Here is a 17669-nt window from a genome sequence, read left to right as displayed (position 1 = left end):
ATAAACACAGAAACACTGATTCTGCCTCTTCTGAAAACATGTTAAAGGTTTAACGAGAACACGTCTTCGACTTCCTTCACTTCCTGTTCAGTTTTCAGGTTAGTCAAACTTTAGTTAGTTAGTCATGAACATTCACACTTTCAGAGATTTCTGACCTGAGCGTCCATCAGTACACATAAGTCTATGAGGCAAACTAACACTCAATGTTCTGGTCATGTGATCAGACTGAGGAGTCGGATGTTTCTCCATCGGGTAAAAGAAGAGTTTCTCATCTTTCAGGGCTGTAAGTTTTACAGTCCAGATTGTCAGGACTCTGCAGAGGATCTGAGTTCAGACAAACCCAACAGCAGGACAGACGAAGAGCTGAGTCTTCCTCATGATCCTCGCGTGCTGGCGGATGATAACACTCTGAGTGTGTGTGTCACGTCCAGCTGACTGTGTGTGTTGTCTCTGCAGACGCTGTACAGCTCCATCAAGAACGAGAAGCTGCAGTGGACCATGTAAGTGCAAACATGCAGCTTGTACACATGTGAAATGTATTTTTGAGTTCTGCATTCTGCGTGTGCTGTTTGTACTGTGTGTCCCCGCTGCCCTGACTCTTATTTAAGCCTCTGTTGCCATGGTAACCATTCCCTGCTTATTTCCTCGCTGTAATTACAGGTCAGCATCCCAACGCCCATGCTTAACATTGGACACACACAAACACACACTGTGTGTGCATTTGTTTCCCTCACGGTTAAGCCTTTTCTGTATTTTCTCAATCAGTTTCGGCTGAAGTCATCAGGAAACAGGCACACAGGTGGCGACGTTAACCTCCTAAATTCCTTTTCACTGGGCTGAAAACTGCTTTCTGTTAAAAACTGTAGTCTAAAAAACATTTTCAGTTTGGATAAAACACATGTTCAGTTTCTATCTATCTATCTGTCTATCTGTCTGTCTGTCTATCTGTCTGTCTGTCTGTCTGTCTGTCTGTCTGTCCCTCCCATGACGTACATATCAATACATTATGCATCACTTTATTGTATGCAAATCACTGAGTTTTAATACATTTTCAGAACATTGCAATAATAAAAAATTTTTTATGTTTTGACATAAAAATGTCAGGCGGTACAGCCGTCCGAGCCAATGAACAGACTAAGGAAACTTTTTCTAATTATTATCTTTTGTAGTTCTTTCTAAAAGCATAAATCCAAATAATTTCTGTTTTTTCGTTTTTTTTTTTTATTGAAGTGATGAAGAGGAGTTAAGGAAGTCCATGTCGGAGCTGGCAGATGTCCGAACAGACTCCGCCTCCCACACAATGAAACGGCTTGGGAGTGGTGGAAACCCACTGGTGGGCGTCGCCCAACAGGCCGACGGCGAGCTTTACAAGAGCAGCTTCCTTGTTCGCAAAGTCCACGCCGACCCTGACGGGAAGAGAAGTACAACTCTCCTCCTCTTCCTCCTTTTAATCCTTTTGTTTCTTACATCAGTTGGTTTTAATACAATAATTTAATAAAAGATAAAGATGAAGTTTAAACATCAGAAAAAGTCGCTTTGAAGTTGGAGATGTTGCTAAACATTTTAGGAGAACATGGATGCCAAAGCTCAGGTTATTTCCTGTCCCTCGTGCTGTCGAGTGATATCCCATGATGCTTTGCTTGTTGCAGCACCACGGGGTAAAAGAGGATGGAAGACTTTCTATGCCATGCTGAAGGGTCTGGTGCTCTACCTGCAGAAGGTAAACATTTCTCAGCAGCCTCTCTGTTTAACCTGTGATCACATGATCAGACTGTGGGCGTGGTCAGCGTGATGTCACTCATTAGATCATGAGCTGCTGTGAAGCTTCAAGTTCTGAACTTTCTTCTTCATCTGACACAAAGCATCAAATATAAATAAAACCGTTTTATGAAAATATAAACCAGGATCTGACATCCAGTGTGTTGCATGTAGTGAGATCTAGTAGTGAAACTGCAGCTTTTTTCTAAACTAAAGGTTTTTCCAGTTCCAGCCCTTCTGGATCTCGTTGAACCACAGTCAGCTGCAGTCACTTCAGATGTGTTAATATTCAATGTTTCTACAGGTGTCACCGCTCTGAAGCAGTCGCAGAATTATTTATCATCCCTTTTACTTTTGTCACGATTGCTGCTCTCTCTCCAGATTTATTCTCAAGCTCACTCGACCACTGCGAGAATGGATTTAATCACTGTGTCCACAAACAGTAACCTAGGCAACACATTACATGAGCTGTGATGTAGGTAAAAAGACTCGTCCAATGAGGAATATTCATTGTTATATAAAAAAAAAAGAATTAGTCAGGAAGAGTGTGTTGTATGCATCTGTGAAGTGATGCAAAATTAGCTAAAAGTTCATTTTCATCTTCAGTCCCTGGAAAGAAAAAAAGAAACAAACAAAGAGGAAAAATCAGGTTTCTGAGGTAGAAACAAGTTCATTTCTTCTGATTCGATTAATGTATTTTTAACGTGTTTGTATGCATCTGATATATATTTTTTCTTTTAATCCAGGGACCGCAGGTGAAAAATAACCTTTTGGTTAACTTTAACATTGGTAGTAATGTTTATTTAAGTAAAAAGACCAACACTTTTCATCTCAGAGAAATAAGTGTGAAATGTGAGCCGTTTTAATGTTGTTCTGACAGACTGAGTCTGTATAACAGAGATCATGTGACTGTATTCCCTGTGGTCACATGACTGGTCGCCTGCTCTGCAGGATGAGTACCGCACGGAGCGAGAGCTGACGGAGGAGGATGTGAAGAACGCCGTGTCCATCCATCACTCTCTGGCCCTGAGAGCAGCTGATTACAGCAAGAGGCCCAACGTGTTCTACCTGCGGACCGCCGACTGGAGGGTCTTCCTGTTCCAGGCGCCGTGAGTCGCTCCTCTCTTCCACACCACTCCTCCTCTCTGCAGCTTCAGACATCCTGCCGCTTTAAAGCTGAGCGCTTCCTGTATCTCGTCCTGCAGGAACGCAGAGCAGATGCAGTCCTGGATCACTCGCATCAACGTGGTGGCGGCCATGTTTTCTGCCCCTCCCTTCCCTGCGGCGATCGGCTCCCAGAAGCGGTTCAGCCGTCCTTTGTTGCCAGGCTCCAACACCAAGCTGTCCCAGGTACCAAAAGAACCTTCTGTCCACGTCTGACTTTCTATCGGACCGAGTTTCACCCGTTTCCTCGTCTGTTCCAACAGGAAGAGCAGCTTAAATCTCACGAGAACCGATTCAGGGCGGTTTCCTCTGAGCTGGTGGAACTCACGGCCTCCACGCCGGACCGAAAGGTGAAAGGTCGGGAGCTGGAGGAGCAAAAACTCCGGAAGGAGTACCTGGAGTTTGAGGTGAGGAGGAACACCAAAGAAGAAGAAGCAAATAAATTAATTTTGATCTTGACTTGGTACAGTGAAATGCTGCCCTCTAGTGGTGCTAAGTGTTAATCCTTTTAGGTTCCTTTAGTTTCCTTCACTTTCGGGTTGTTGGGCGACAAAAAGTCCTCTTACAGAAACTAAAACTAAAACATTACAGATTAATATTTTTTCAACTTTTTTGTGTGTTTTTGTTAAAATTGCTCAATAAACCTCTGTCCTAATCAGAAATACCATATCTGTAATTATTCACATCATTTCAACTCTTTAAAAACCAGTGTGAGCATAATGTCACTGTTTAAAAAAAAAGAACATAAAAATAATATTAGTTATTTCCCATATAATATATTTTGGATGGCTGGGTTTTAGTTCATTTTCACCTAATTAGTAACAAAATTGATTTGTTTGATTTGATTGTTCTTTTTTCCCCAGTGTAAGATTTATAAATTAAAAAAAAGTCCTCTCCCATAAACGGCTATTAAAACAAAAATATTGCAGATAATATTTGTCTCACATTTTTCAGTCATCTCTAATCAAAACTCCAAAATATGTAGTTGTTCAAATAATTTTAACCCTTTATTTGGAGATTTTGTTTAAAGATCAGTCTTAAATGTATTTAACACTATTAACTAAATAGATTTTTTATGGCAGTGTCAGATCTATAATTTACTACCCGTTTGGGTCATTAAAGGACAAAAAAGTCCTGAATAAATTTATATTATAATAATTGATATTATATTAAATTTGTCATTTATTTCCACTTTTTTGTCAAATCGTTCAATCAAATTCCGTAATAAAAAATACTGAACATGTCACTATTTAAAATAGTTTTATTATGTAAATGCCAAATTAATTACAATATAAAAATATCCCATAGAAAATAAGTTATTTTTCATCAAATACATGTTAGGGAGGGTTTTCTGTAAGTCCTAAATGTACAAAAAAAGTAGTAAAAACATTTATTTCAGTCTTTAAATTGATACCCATCCCTCAACATGTTTTATATGGAAAATAACTCATTTTACATGGTTTAAAAAACAGTTTCATCATGTGATCAAATCTGTATCTAAATGGTTTAAATCATTTAATAATTACTTATTTCTGATTAGGAATGAAGGTGATTGAGCAATTAGAGAAAAAAAAAGAAAACTATTAATCTGTAATGTTTTATAGCAGTTTTGGGGAGAGGACTTTTTCGTCCTCTAATGACCTGAAAGGGCCGTAAATTTGTCCTCTGGTGTCCTGTTGACCTTAAAGAAAAACTGAAATTCTTCTTTCAAAATAAATCTTCCCTTACGGGGTAACAAAGCCAAAATGGCAGCCAGAAATTGAGGAAGAACCACTTGAAAGGACAAAAACATCCTTGATAACTTACAAAGATTAAAGACCAAAGCTAGAAAATCCTCCTTCATGTGTGTTGATAGTTTCTCTTGATTTATTGTTGATTGATTCAAAGGTCCAGTAAAGAGTCAGAGACTGGATCCGGACTTTGGATGGAAAACAGAGAACATGGAGCTGAATGGATTAAAACTCAGATCATTTTCTCCTTTTCTCTAAAACAATCTGTGCCGCTGCACCGGAAAGAGTCTCTGTTTTCTTTACCTGTGAAAATCTTTTACACATGATGAAACCAGTCCCTCAGCTGAGGATCAGACTGAAGCAGAAAACGTCGGTCGGTCCCAGAAGGCAGCAACAGAAATGTGATGTTCACCAAACACCAAGCTGCAGATGGAAAAACACATTCTGGTCTGAGTCTGAGTCGGCTGCAGATGGTCGGTCAGAACCAACAGCATGAAACCATGGAAACAACCTGCCCAGAGCCAAGCGGCGACAGTCCAGCCTGCTGCTGCCGCCATGCTGCGTTTAATGCAAATCAGACCAACCAGCACTCAGTACACTCGCCTCATCTTTACACGGAGAACAGCCTGAAACAGGCGGCTGCAGTTCTTTAACCGTAATGTGATAAACACTCACAAGTAAAAAGCAGCAAATGCATCATCAGTTTGTTGACTGGAGCACACACAAAGTGTCAGTCGCTACGGCGACCATGTGAAACCTCTGAGGTCACATGACCTCCTCACAGGCGAGTGGGAAATGGTGACAGCTCCTTCTGTCTCGTTCCAGCTCGTCTTCATCACAGTTTGCTCTAGATCAGTGTGTGTGGTGTCAATCGAACCGCAGACTGCGTGTCAGAACACGGAGATCAGTCACAGTGACAGGCTGCTGTTTACCGCCTGTTTCTACTCCTTTATTTCATCCAGTTAGCCTCACAAACCTGTCCCACTCTCATTACAGACAGCGAACGTCACCGTGGACATCAGTGGACAGACTCGGTCTCTGATCAGGTTCAGCCTGACCTCATGTTGGGTTTTAAGGAGCTGAAGGGGGATTTAGAGTGATAAGTTATTTCTATGGCTGCATCATCATCATCATCGCTTTGCACCATTGTGCATGTTGTTGATGCACAGCAGCAGCGTGCACGAATATCTGTTGTCACATGACTCAGCTGAAGACACACATCTAAAATATTGCTGCCACACACACAGATGATGTAAGTCTCTGATGCGTTTACAGTCATGTGGAAGAATCAGAGAAGTTGTGTATTTAATCGGCCCAACAGGTGAACTGTGGTTACCTCATTGTCCTTGTTGCTTAATAATTCTTTTTGAGGTTTTCCAGGTAGTGATGTTCAGTCATTCATGCTGAGAAGTTTGGCACCATGGCCCTGTAATCGCGAAGCTCCACCCTGCTCACCACCCTTCTCCCGTCTCTCTTACAGAAAACCCGTTACGGTACGTACGCCATGCTGATGCGAGCCAAGCTGTCCCACGGAGATGAGGACCTGGAGGCCTTTGAGTCCCGGCTGTTTGACGACGGCGGCCTCCAGAGGGCGCACTCGAGCCCCACATTGCCTCAGGATGCCGCCAACAAGGAGAAGACCCGAGGAACCAAGACGTCCAAGAGTTTAAAGGTCACCTCGTCTCACTCGTCGTCATCCAAGAGCGGCGGCAGAGACGGAAGCAGGAGGAAGAACGGCGGCGGCCAGCAGGTGGAGCTGCAGAGACAGAGCAGCAGACAGGAGGAGGCGGCGTAACCAACCAGCAGCCAACTTTTTCTGTTCACCCTCAGCCTCCTCCTGATTGGCTGATGCTGTTTTGACAGGGGGTGTCACAGTGGGGCCTTCAGGGTCACAAACACTCTGTAGGAACTTTTAATTTTGCCCCATAAGACTGACTGCTTCTCCCATCTGGTTGCCATGATAACCACAAATGTGTGGGTGCGTTGCCGCGGTAATGGAGATAATGGACAAGAGGAGAGGGAGGGGGGAAAGACTGTAGAGTCAGAGAACCTCCGAACAAACAAACAAGCGAACAAACAAAGAAAACACAGGAACCTGCACACTTTACTGAGTGTTTATTGTTGCTTTCCTCATTCTGCTGGAAACAAACAGGAACTGAAGCATCAGGGACCAAAAACTTCTGAGTGACAGAACAACAAGTTTAAATGTGGATCAGTCGACCAGTTATTGATCCATTTACTGTGAAACAGGATCTTAAAAAACAATTAAAACAGGATTTATAAAACGGGATTTCACTGAGTTTAGTTTAAGTTTTTTTTATTTTTTACTGAACTCAAAAACTGAATTTATTTTAGTAAAATAAAGTTAAGGAAAAAACAGGATTAAAAATGCTGCAAAATAGTAAATAAAAATAAAAATAAGATAACTGTAATTAAAGACTAGATGATAAATAAAACCTTATAAGATAAAAACTGAATAAATTAACTGGAAGTTTTCCTCCATGAGTCCCCCCCCCCCCTTACATGTGAACATTTAACTTCTGTGACTTTTCGTCCTCCACCAGACTTTTCTGGACTTAAATATTCGTAAGTTTCTAAAAATCTGTATTTGTTTTCACCTGATCGTCACAGAGCAGCAGTCAGTTCGGTGTTTCTTCACATCAAAACCTTCATTTAGTTCTGAATATCTCAGACTAATTTGATCATTTTTTGCCTGAAAAGTTGCATTTATCTTAACCGGATTAAATGTTTTCTGCACACAGATGCAGATTTCCGATGAAACATTTTAAATGGATCAGCCAAAACTCCTGGTTGATCACCACGGTCACATTAAAGGGGTAGTGCACCCAAAAATGTGTTTTTTGAGCTGTAAACGTCACGGAATTACTTAATTGTGATGAAAATCACATGTACTGTTGATAAAATTTATATTTTTTTATTTATTTTAAAAATGGGATTTTATGGGTAAAAACATGGCTCATAACGCCCTCTACAGGATAAAACCATTTTGTTTTTTGTGACAAAGAGAGGTTATCTTCATCACCAGATAATTTTAAAACCTACACAGCCCCTCCCTCCAGATGCAGGTATCAAAAACCACGCCCACCAACGCATATGACTGCAGCTCACGCACACGTGAGCTGAGCTGCTGTCTGTCAATCATTTCTGCCTGTGCATCCCGTCCCGCCCACTCTCTTCTCCCTGATAGCCCCACACCTCCCCCCACCCTTGCAGTTGCAGGCATTTTTCAAATTCGACAGTGGGCGGAGTTACGCAAAAAATAGGGTGTGTAGTTACACATTAACTCCGCCCCCAGACTCTGACATAAGAGGTTCCCAGTTTTCATGCTGAGAGTTGATTCTGGAGCAGGAACCAGAACCAGAAGTTGAGTTTTATTTCTGTGTCAATGGAAGAAAAAGTTTTTCTTTGTTTTTCTAACAGTGACAAAATCAGTAAAACTAACGAGTGACTCAAACTGCTTTCATTCAGGAGTTTTTTCCTCATGAGTTTCTGTAGTTTTGTCTACTGAAGCGTTTGGATCCGTCCACTTTGTTCTCATCGTCCATCTCCTTCTTCTTCATGTGAAGTTTATGTAACAGTTTAAGACAATCTGATTGGTCCAAGTCATATGACAGAAGTGTGTTATCAGACCTTCATGTAGTTTCCTCCTGCTTCCACCGGAGGGCAGCAGAGAGCTGCTTTTCACATATTGATCCATATCAAACTATTGAAGATCAATTTTCTTTTTGATTGTTTAAAATCTAAAACTTATCAGAATATTAGAGATCCAAAGAGACCAGAAAACTGATTCATTCTGGATCTTTTCCCAATGTGATGCAGTAACATTCCTGTTTCTGTTTTTTAACACTAAAGCTTGATGCTCCTTGTCAGAGCTTTGTGTAATGCCAGGAAACGGCCTCTGGGTGGCAGCAGAGAGCAGCTGGTTGTTGCTCCTTGTCAGAGCTTTGTGTAATGCCAGGAAACGGCCTCTGGGTGGCAGCAGAGAGCAGCTGGTTGTTGCTCCTTGTCAGAGCTTTGTGTAATGCCAGGAAACGGCCTCTGGGTGGCAGCAGAGAGCAGCTGGTTGTTGCTCCTTGTCAGAGCTTTGTGTAATGCCAGGAAACGGCCTCTGGGTGGCAGCAGAGAGCAGCTGGTTGTTTTCCCCATGTTGTTTGTTTACAGCTCTTCATCAGAGTTCAGTCTGAACCTGTCTGGAAACTTGACCTGCAGTATTTACTCCTCCTGCACTTCAACTGAGGAGCAATTTGAAGGTACCAATAAAACTGAAGTCCAAACTGAGGACCGGAGAGAGGAAAAGAATTCTCAGGATGGATAGAGTTTATCACCTCTGTGGTTTTGACTTTAGCGACACCAGAGCAGACTGAACATCAAAATCAGTCCTCCATCATCATCATCATCATCAACAAATCCAATCTCCAACCAGAAATTCTTCAGCTCACCTGGAGAACAAACACTCTGGGTTCAGGTTCTGGTCTGATGTTGGTTCCATGTAAATAAACTGAAGTCCCTGTGGACTCAGAACCAGGACTAGGACCTGTCTGGACCCAAACAGACTGCAGGTCTCATTCAAGTTTACTTCAAGATTGATGGGAAGGTTGCAGCAGTTTCCATGGAAACATTGTGTTTGTGTATGTGTGTTGTTGCTGTGTGCGATCACTCCATCGCTTTCAGCAACTTCTTGTTGTAAATAAAGTTGGAGCGAAGAAGAAGAAGCCATACAGCCGCACTTTGCTTTTAGAGCTTTTAGATAAAAACACTTGTTTATTTATTCAGACCACAAACTAGTTCCTGTAAATGTTTGTCGTTGTTTGTCTTCCCGGTGGCCCGGATGTCTGCTGCCGGTTCGCCGATCTGATCGATGCTGTACATACTGTCACAACCTGTGAGGTTTGTTGTAGTGAAACACAAACAAGATGTTGTGACGTGCTGGAGGCTTAGAAATAAAATAATAATAGTAATAAAACTTGGAAAACAAAAAAACTCAGTCATTTATTTATTTGTGTGTGATCTCAGACTGTGACCGAAATGATGTTTCCAGTTGGTTGAAGAGAAACAGGTGGGGTTTAAACCGGGTTGTCCAGGTCCAGTTCTGGCACATCGCAGGACTTATAATATATATTAAAAGGTAAAAAAAAAACTTCAAAGTTTAAGTTAAAAAAAGGATCCTGCTGTGATGACGAAGGAACAAAATTGGATCAAGAGTTTAAATATTTTGGTTTTACTGTTGATTCGTAATTCTTCTTTAAACAACTTCGAAATTTGATTTCATCTCTAATTTCAGATATTTTAGAGAAAATTCAACATCTGAATAAACTATGTTGTATAGAGTATGTGACTGTAAGTGCTGTAATTGGAGCATTTGAATTTTTCCTCATGTACCATGTAGTAGATGGAGCCATATCTGGGACAAAAATGTGTAAGAGTGCAGCAAGTAACATCTAAAACTTCTGAGTGTACCTCAAGGTCTTGGGACCGTTATTATTTAGTATTTATTTATGTCAGTGATGCCCCCAATGCCAGATAAATGCTAATGAGATAGTCATCATCATCCATGAGTAGTTTATCTGGGTCACTGCAAAATTCCCATCTGCTTCTGAATGTATGAAAAACTGTTTTTGAAGAAAAGTTGAGCTGAAGATGAAGATGTTGCTGTGATGAAGGAACAAAACTTGAAGTGGTTCACAAGTTTAAATATTTAATGTTGCTGTTGATTTAAGACTCCACTTTATGCAACACGTTAAGAAAACTGGGACCAAATTTAGATTTAATGTCAAATTTCAGATATAAGAGACTGTATTATCATGTAATGACTGTAACATGTGATGTACTGTATGACAAGCTGGCATGCAGGTCAAACAGCATACAAACAAGCTCTAAAACTAATAACCAAAAAACCCTTGATCACAACTTGAGGTGGGAAAATCCAAGCTGGGAAGGATCCCAGTAAACACTGGAGCTGTTGTCTGGGCTGAGACCGCCATCGGTATCAGCCCATGGGAACCTTCCTTTGGCTACATCGATGTTCCTCTGTGGGATCCCATTTCTGTTGGGGCTGCTGGATTATAGAAAAACTCACAATTATTTTTGATCAATATAAATCTTTTTTAATAAAACAACCAGTATTTAACACGGTTGCTTATCGTGCCAAGCCAGGACATTCACCCAGGTGTTGTGCTGAAACAAGCACCCCTGCAGTGAAAAGGTCCCCCCCTCCCCGTTACTAAACTGACATCAGAAGAGAGAAACAGACTTGTGATCTTCACCACCCTCAACAATAGCAACATCCACCAGAACGATCATAGATAAAAAAAAAAAACAGGACAGAAAAGATAATGTTTAGACGCTATATACACGTTAGAAACCAAGTTAAGTGAGCATCATAGTTTAATATTTATGGCTGGAAATGAGCTACAGACACCAAACCCACAACATTTATCAATGGTCATGTTCTGACCTGGTCCAGCAGGACCAGGATGCCAGGATTCCTCAGTAAGTAAAGAATTTTAACTGTAGGCACTTAAAATCGAATTGCCTAGAAATCACCAAATTATGTTAGTGGGGTGTTATAGACCTCCATCTGCCCCTAGCAACTCGCTATCTACTATCATGAAACTTCTGTCACAACTGAGATTGTCACGGGTTTACTTCCATTTCCTTCTTAGAGTTCCAAAGAAACACTTGTGACATTTATTTCCTCACCTTCCAGGAAAAATAACCAGATACCAGTTCAACTGGCCATATTCCAATTTTAACAGACGTGAACCAGTTGTTACCTCCTCTGTGCCATTCCAAGATCTGCCTCATCATAGTGGGTATTGCTAGCTTATATAAACAAAGTTGTGAAGGCAAAGCAAGACAGTTTATTTGTAGAGCACATTTCATGTACAGGGCAGGTGTTCATAAATGTTTCCAAAAACAAGAAACTTTGTATTACCATTGCATTGTAACTAAAATGTTATATGGATATAATATATATAATATATGTTCATGGATACATACATACATACATACATACAGACAAACTTACATACATATGTTCAATATACATATGTACATGTAAAGATACATTCACACATAAATACATACATACATACATGCATACATAGATATATTCATAAATACATACATACATATACAGACACTTTGACACATACATAAATTCATACATACATGTCTATATTGATAAAAAAAAATTTCAGACATACATACATACATACATACATACATATATATATTTGTATATTCATACATGTTTAATACATACATATTTACATACATACTTACATGTATGTTTATATACATATGTAAATACGTAGATACATACATACATGAAAACATATGTACATATATTCAAATGTACATATATAGATATGTTTACACATACACATTCATACACACGTACATATGGATATTCATACATTTTTAATTTATACATACATATTTTCATATATAGATATGTTCACACAAACATAGGTACATAGATACATACATAGATACATATATACATACATACATGCATACATACATATATATACGTTCTCACAGAAAAAGATACTAATAAACATACTTATATGTATGTATATATACATATGTACATACATACATACATACATACATACATACATACATACATACATACATACATACATACATACATAAATATATACATACATACATAGATTTGTACATATATAAATATGTACACACAAAGACATACATACATACATACATACATACATACATACATACATACATACATATGTACATATATAGATACGTTCACACATAAATACATACAAATATGCATACCTACATGTATGTGTATATACATATGGACATACGTAGATATATACATACATGCACACATATGTACATATATACATATGTGCATATATAGATATGTTTACATACATACATACATAGATACATACATACATACATATATACATACATACATGCATACATACATACATACACACATACATTCATACATACATACACACATACACACATACATACATACATACATTAATATGTACATATATAGATACGTTCACACATAAATATATACTATTATAGAAACGCACATGTATGTATATATACATATGGACATACGTAGATATATACATACATGCACACATATGTACATTTATACATATGTGCATATATAGATATGTTTAGATACATACAGTACATACATACATACATACATACATACATACATACATACATACATACATACATACATACATACAAACATACATACATACATACCTACATACATACATATACAGATACTTTGGCACATACATAAATTCATACATACATATCCACATTGATACATTTTTTATACAGACATACTTACATACATACATACACTTGTACATATATAAATACGTTCACACAAATATATACATATATACATACATACATACATTAATATGTACATATATAGATACGTTCACACATAAATTGAAACTAATAAACAAACTTACATGTATGTATATATACATATGTACATACATACATACATATATACATAAATATATACATACATACATACATACATACATATATTTGTACATATATAAATACGTTCACACAAATACATACATACATACATACATTAATATGTACATATATAGATACGTTCACACATAAATATATACTAATAAACATACTTACATGAATGTATATATACATATGTACATACATAAGTACATAAATTTATCATACATACATACATACATACATACATACATACATACATACATACATACATACATACATACATACATACATATGTACATATATAGATATGTTCACACATATTTACATTTTAATAAACATATGTACATACATACATACATACAGTACATACATGCATACATACATAAATACATACATACATACATACATATGTACATATGTATATTCATACATTTTTTATACCTACATATTTGCATACATACTTACATGTATGTAGTCAGTATATACATATGTACATACATAGATACATACATACATGCACATATATGTACATATATACATATGTACATATATATGTACATATTTATACATACATACATACATACATACATATGTATATTCATATATTTTTTATACATAAAAGGTATACATAAAGGTTTTGGAAATAGCACCGGCAAGAATTTCAAACTACTTTCACCACTGATGACAGGACTTATGATTCAGCTGGATTTAGAAAACTGGTAAATGCATCTTTCTTTAGTAGACTGGACTACTGTCCTAAAAAGTCCTTCAGACAGCTGCAGGTAGTCCAGAACGCTTCTGCTCCAGTCCTCACTAAGACCAGGAAAGTAGATCCTAGAACTCCAGTCCTCACTAAGACCAGGAAAGTTGATCCTAGAACTTCAGTCATCACTAAGACCAGGAAAGTAGATCCTAGAACTCCAGTCCTTACTAAGACCAGGAAAGTAGATCCTAAAACTCCAGTCCTTACTAAGACCAGGAAAGTAGATCCTAGAACTCCAGTCCTTACTAAGACCAGAAAAGTAGATCCTAGAACTCCAGTCCTTACTAAGACCAGGAAAGTAGATCCTAAAACTCCAGTCCTTACTAAGACCAGGAAAGTAGATCCTAGAACTCATATTTACAAAGACCTGAAATGTTTAGGACCAGCATCTATTCAGGATCCTCTGTATTCTGGTTTGTTATGAACCAATCAGATCCCTCAGGTCATCAGGGTCCGGTCTACTTTCTGTTCCTAGAGTCAGAACTAAACGTGGAGAGGCAGCGTTCAACTTTCATGCTCTTCACATGTGGAACAAACTCCCAGAAAACTGCAGGTCTGCTGACTCAGCAGTTTTACATCAGGGTTAAAAACTTTTCTATTTGCCGCCCTTTGTCAGAACAGCAGTTAATTCCCCACACTGGAACTTTATTTCTTGCATTTCATTGATTTTATTTTTGCTTTTTTTGTTTTGTAATTTTTTTTTTATTTCTTTTAAAGCTTGTTTTAATGCACCTGTTATTGCTTCCTGCACCTCACTGTAAGGCTTTTACTGTTTAATGTAAAGCACTTTGAATTGTCTTGTACATGAAATGTGCTATATAAATAAATTTGCCTTGCTTTGCCAGGACCAGACTGGAAGCTGCTGCTGGCTGACTTCGCCCCGGCTTACCTGGCTTAGAGTGTAGAGGAAAATATTTTAAAAGTTGAAAGTTCTGTAACTTGTTGCACACTTTTAATCTGAGAACAACTGGAGCTGCTAGTGAAAATACTTAAAATAACACTTCAATTTTAGTTCAGTTTTGGCCAGAAATATTTTTTATTTCTTTTTCTACTGTTTTTAACTGACATGGAATTAAATGCATTTTTCAGACATTAGCTTTCAGACATATAATTAGTTTATAATATTAATGTCTATTTTCCATTCAGTCGTCTACTAAAATACATTTAAATAAAAAAGTAATGCTTTTGAGGCAAATATTGTTATGCGATTAAAATGTGATTAATCAAGATTACTTAATTAGAATGCCTGTAATTAATTAGATTAAATTTTTAATAGAGTTCCCCATCACCTCCAAAGTCCTGAGCGACAATCAACCATTCAGAGATCTGCAGGGAGATTCTGCAGCTTTAAACCTGTAAACATTCATGCTTTGAAAATGACTTTTCCCAGGATTTGAGTTTATTGAAGTCCACAGACATCACTCAAAGAGTGATTCAAGATTTAAAAAGCAAATATTCACATTGACACAGAGCTGAAAATGTGGCTGCTGATCCTGGGAAACCTCATCCAGAGGTTTGATGGCAGGTTTTCTAGGCATTGCAGCGGTCGGTGTGACAGCAGGTCCATTTGGGAAGGTTACAGTTCTTCAGGACAGTACAACCTTTCTCTCCATTATCTGCAAACAGAAAACACGTGAGAAGCTCCATGACATGGTTAATAAACTGACCTGGTTTTATCACTATTGGTGAATCCTGATCAGGTTCCTAAAGCTCTGCGTGCTGACGGAGGACTCACCTTTGGTGTAACAGGCCTGGGGGGTTTTGCTGTTGCAGTGCAGCAACATGTTTCTGACCAGTAAGAAGTCTTCCCCATAACACTCTATGGAAAACTGAGCTGGAAAACACAGCAGATCAGGTCAAAACCAGGTTACACTGGACCCTCGCTGTAGGGTTTTAACTCTGAAGTAATCCAGACTGAGAGGCTGGTTAGAAGTAACAGAGAGGATGATCCAACTAAAATAAAACGAATTATTTTATTTCACAGTAAATCTGTGATATAAAACTCGACTGTCCAGAATGTTCATGTCTGGAATGTTATAATAACATCATCATGTGTTGTAGTGAGCAAGAAAAGCTGAACCCTTAGAAGGGGCGGGGCTTTGTCTTGATGGGCACAGCATGCAGCCAATCACACGGGAGGAAAGAATAGGATCGTACCATTATGTGAAAGAGAGAGGACGAGCTGGACGTAAATACAAGTGTGTTGGGTTAAATTTAAGAAATTAATTTTAATTGTCATAATTTCAGACTTTGGCCGTCAGTTATTTAGATTGTTGTGACTTTGTGGCCAATTGTTCTTTTAATTTAAAGATGAAAATTCTAAAATGTAATTTTTTTTATTATTATTTTTGCTGGCCTTTAAACCTGGTGAAGTAACTTACTTTGCTATTTATTTTTTATATTTATTTATTAATTAATTTTTTTTAAATCTCCTGTTAAATTTTTTTCCTCTTAATTTTGACATTTTGATCACCATCTTAGAGGTTATATAGTGTTCATATACATTTCCAACATTGTGCAGCACTTTGGTTGGAGGTTATTTTTAAATCTGCTACATAGATAAACTTAATAGTAACTCATTCTATAACTGAAAAGTAAACACAAAGTACAGCTTTTATGAAAACAATAGATAAAAATAGATCCCCAGCAAAGTCTTGTAAAGTGCTCTATAAGTAAAATTCTTATTTTATTATTATTATTATTAATAATAATAAAATAAGAATTTTACTTATAGAGCACTTTACAAGACATTTCACATTCACACATAATTCAAAACTTTGAAAAAAGTTAAAATGAGATGTAAACTTCAAAAATGGGAGTAACTGTCAAGTATTAAAGATGAGAAGAACTTATAAGATGTGGTTTTAGTCATAATCGTGAATATTTCTCTGTAGTTTCTGTGCAGTAAATGTCATTGACCAGCTCAAGTCCTGTTAACCATCAAATAAGGTAAAAAAACAAAAAACAACAAAAAAAAACAAAACAAACAAACAAAAAAAAAACAACAAAAAAACAAAACATAATAAAAATCTTCTTAACTTTGTGCAGCTTTAGGTGGAATTAGATTTTCCGTCACACAGGAAGCTCTGTGTCTTTAACAGTTAACAGATTTCTGAGGTCCCTGTTTGTTAATAACATTTGTTAAAACTCTGAACATCTCATACATTCAGGGTTAAGATCCACTCCAGTTCTGCTTCGTTCTTTATTACGTTAAGTTTTGAGCTGCTGCTGATGTTAGCTCAGGTACCTAAAGCATTCTTTAGGTAAGAGGAGGAAATCATTTATTAAAGAGGGGGACAAATACAAACAAAAAAGTGTCAGTGTTGCTGCTGCCAGACAGTTATTTAATTAGCTTTACGCTACGTAAAATGCAATAATTTAACAAAAAATCCCAGTGGTTCAAGTGTTCCGTCACACACTTCAGTAATGAAGCAGTTTATTCGTTTACGAGCTGCGTGGCTGCGCGGACACGTTTTCATTTAAACCTGAGAACATGTCATTTAAGATCATTGCTTAAAAGAAAAGTTACAGGTGAGAGTACATACCTGTGCAGAGTGGCAGCAGCAGAAGCAGCAGCAGGTAAAACTTCATATTTCTGGATTTGTGTCGACAAGACTCAACAAGCAGGAAAACTGGGAAGAGCAGAGCAAAGCTCGGTTTTATTCCCTGCAGAAAAATACACAAAGGTGAACAGAATGTGCTGAAATCATGGAAAGCTCTGA

At 37.9% G+C, this 17669-nt stretch overlaps 2 protein-coding genes across 2 annotated transcripts in view; one reads left to right on the top strand and one right to left on the bottom strand.

The window, feature by feature from the left end:
* Positions 1 to 7006, top strand: part of LOC121655934 — a 57232-nt gene extending 50226 nt beyond the window's left edge. The window contains exons 13-19 of the mRNA XM_042010866.1: positions 457 to 500; positions 1231 to 1421; positions 1650 to 1720; positions 2710 to 2867; positions 2964 to 3108; positions 3186 to 3329; positions 6133 to 7006. Coding sequence (XP_041866800.1) covers positions 457 to 500; positions 1231 to 1421; positions 1650 to 1720; positions 2710 to 2867; positions 2964 to 3108; positions 3186 to 3329; positions 6133 to 6447 — 1068 coding nt within the window. The 3' untranslated portion in view covers positions 6448 to 7006. The remainder of the gene's footprint in view (positions 1 to 456; positions 501 to 1230; positions 1422 to 1649; positions 1721 to 2709; positions 2868 to 2963; positions 3109 to 3185; positions 3330 to 6132) is intronic.
* An 8322-nt stretch (positions 7007 to 15328) lies between these two features.
* Positions 15329 to 17669, bottom strand: wu:fj16a03 (uncharacterized protein LOC335475 homolog). The gene is made up of 3 exons (XM_042010936.1): positions 17493 to 17669; positions 15683 to 15781; positions 15329 to 15563 (listed from the first exon to the last, which is right to left on the bottom strand). The coding sequence occupies exons 1-3, from the start codon at positions 17536 to 17538 to the stop codon at positions 15478 to 15480; spliced, it is 231 nt and encodes a 76-aa protein (XP_041866870.1). The 5' UTR covers positions 17539 to 17669; the 3' UTR covers positions 15329 to 15477.

This window comes from Melanotaenia boesemani, chromosome 16 (assembly GCF_017639745.1).
Source record: "Melanotaenia boesemani isolate fMelBoe1 chromosome 16, fMelBoe1.pri, whole genome shotgun sequence".
Classification (NCBI taxonomy): domain Eukaryota; kingdom Metazoa; phylum Chordata; class Actinopteri; order Atheriniformes; family Melanotaeniidae; genus Melanotaenia; species Melanotaenia boesemani.
The sequence above is the reverse complement of the archived record's forward strand: the minus strand, read 5'-3'. Positions and strand labels throughout refer to the sequence as shown.

What these genes read in the sequence shown, in the direction of transcription:
- wu:fj16a03 (XM_042010936.1), bottom strand. Translation starts at nt 17,538, where the DNA reads ATGAAGTTTTACCTGCTGCTGCTTCTGCTGCTGCCACTCTGCACAG. An exon ending in GCTGCTGCCACTCTGCACAG is followed by an intron (nt 15,782 to 17,492) that starts GTATGTACTCTC and finishes TGTGTTTTCCAG; the next exon opens with CTCAGTTTTCCATAGAGTGT. An exon ending in CCAGGCCTGTTACACCAAAG is followed by an intron (nt 15,564 to 15,682) that starts GTGAGTCCTCCG and finishes TTCTGTTTGCAG; the next exon opens with ATAATGGAGAGAAAGGTTGT.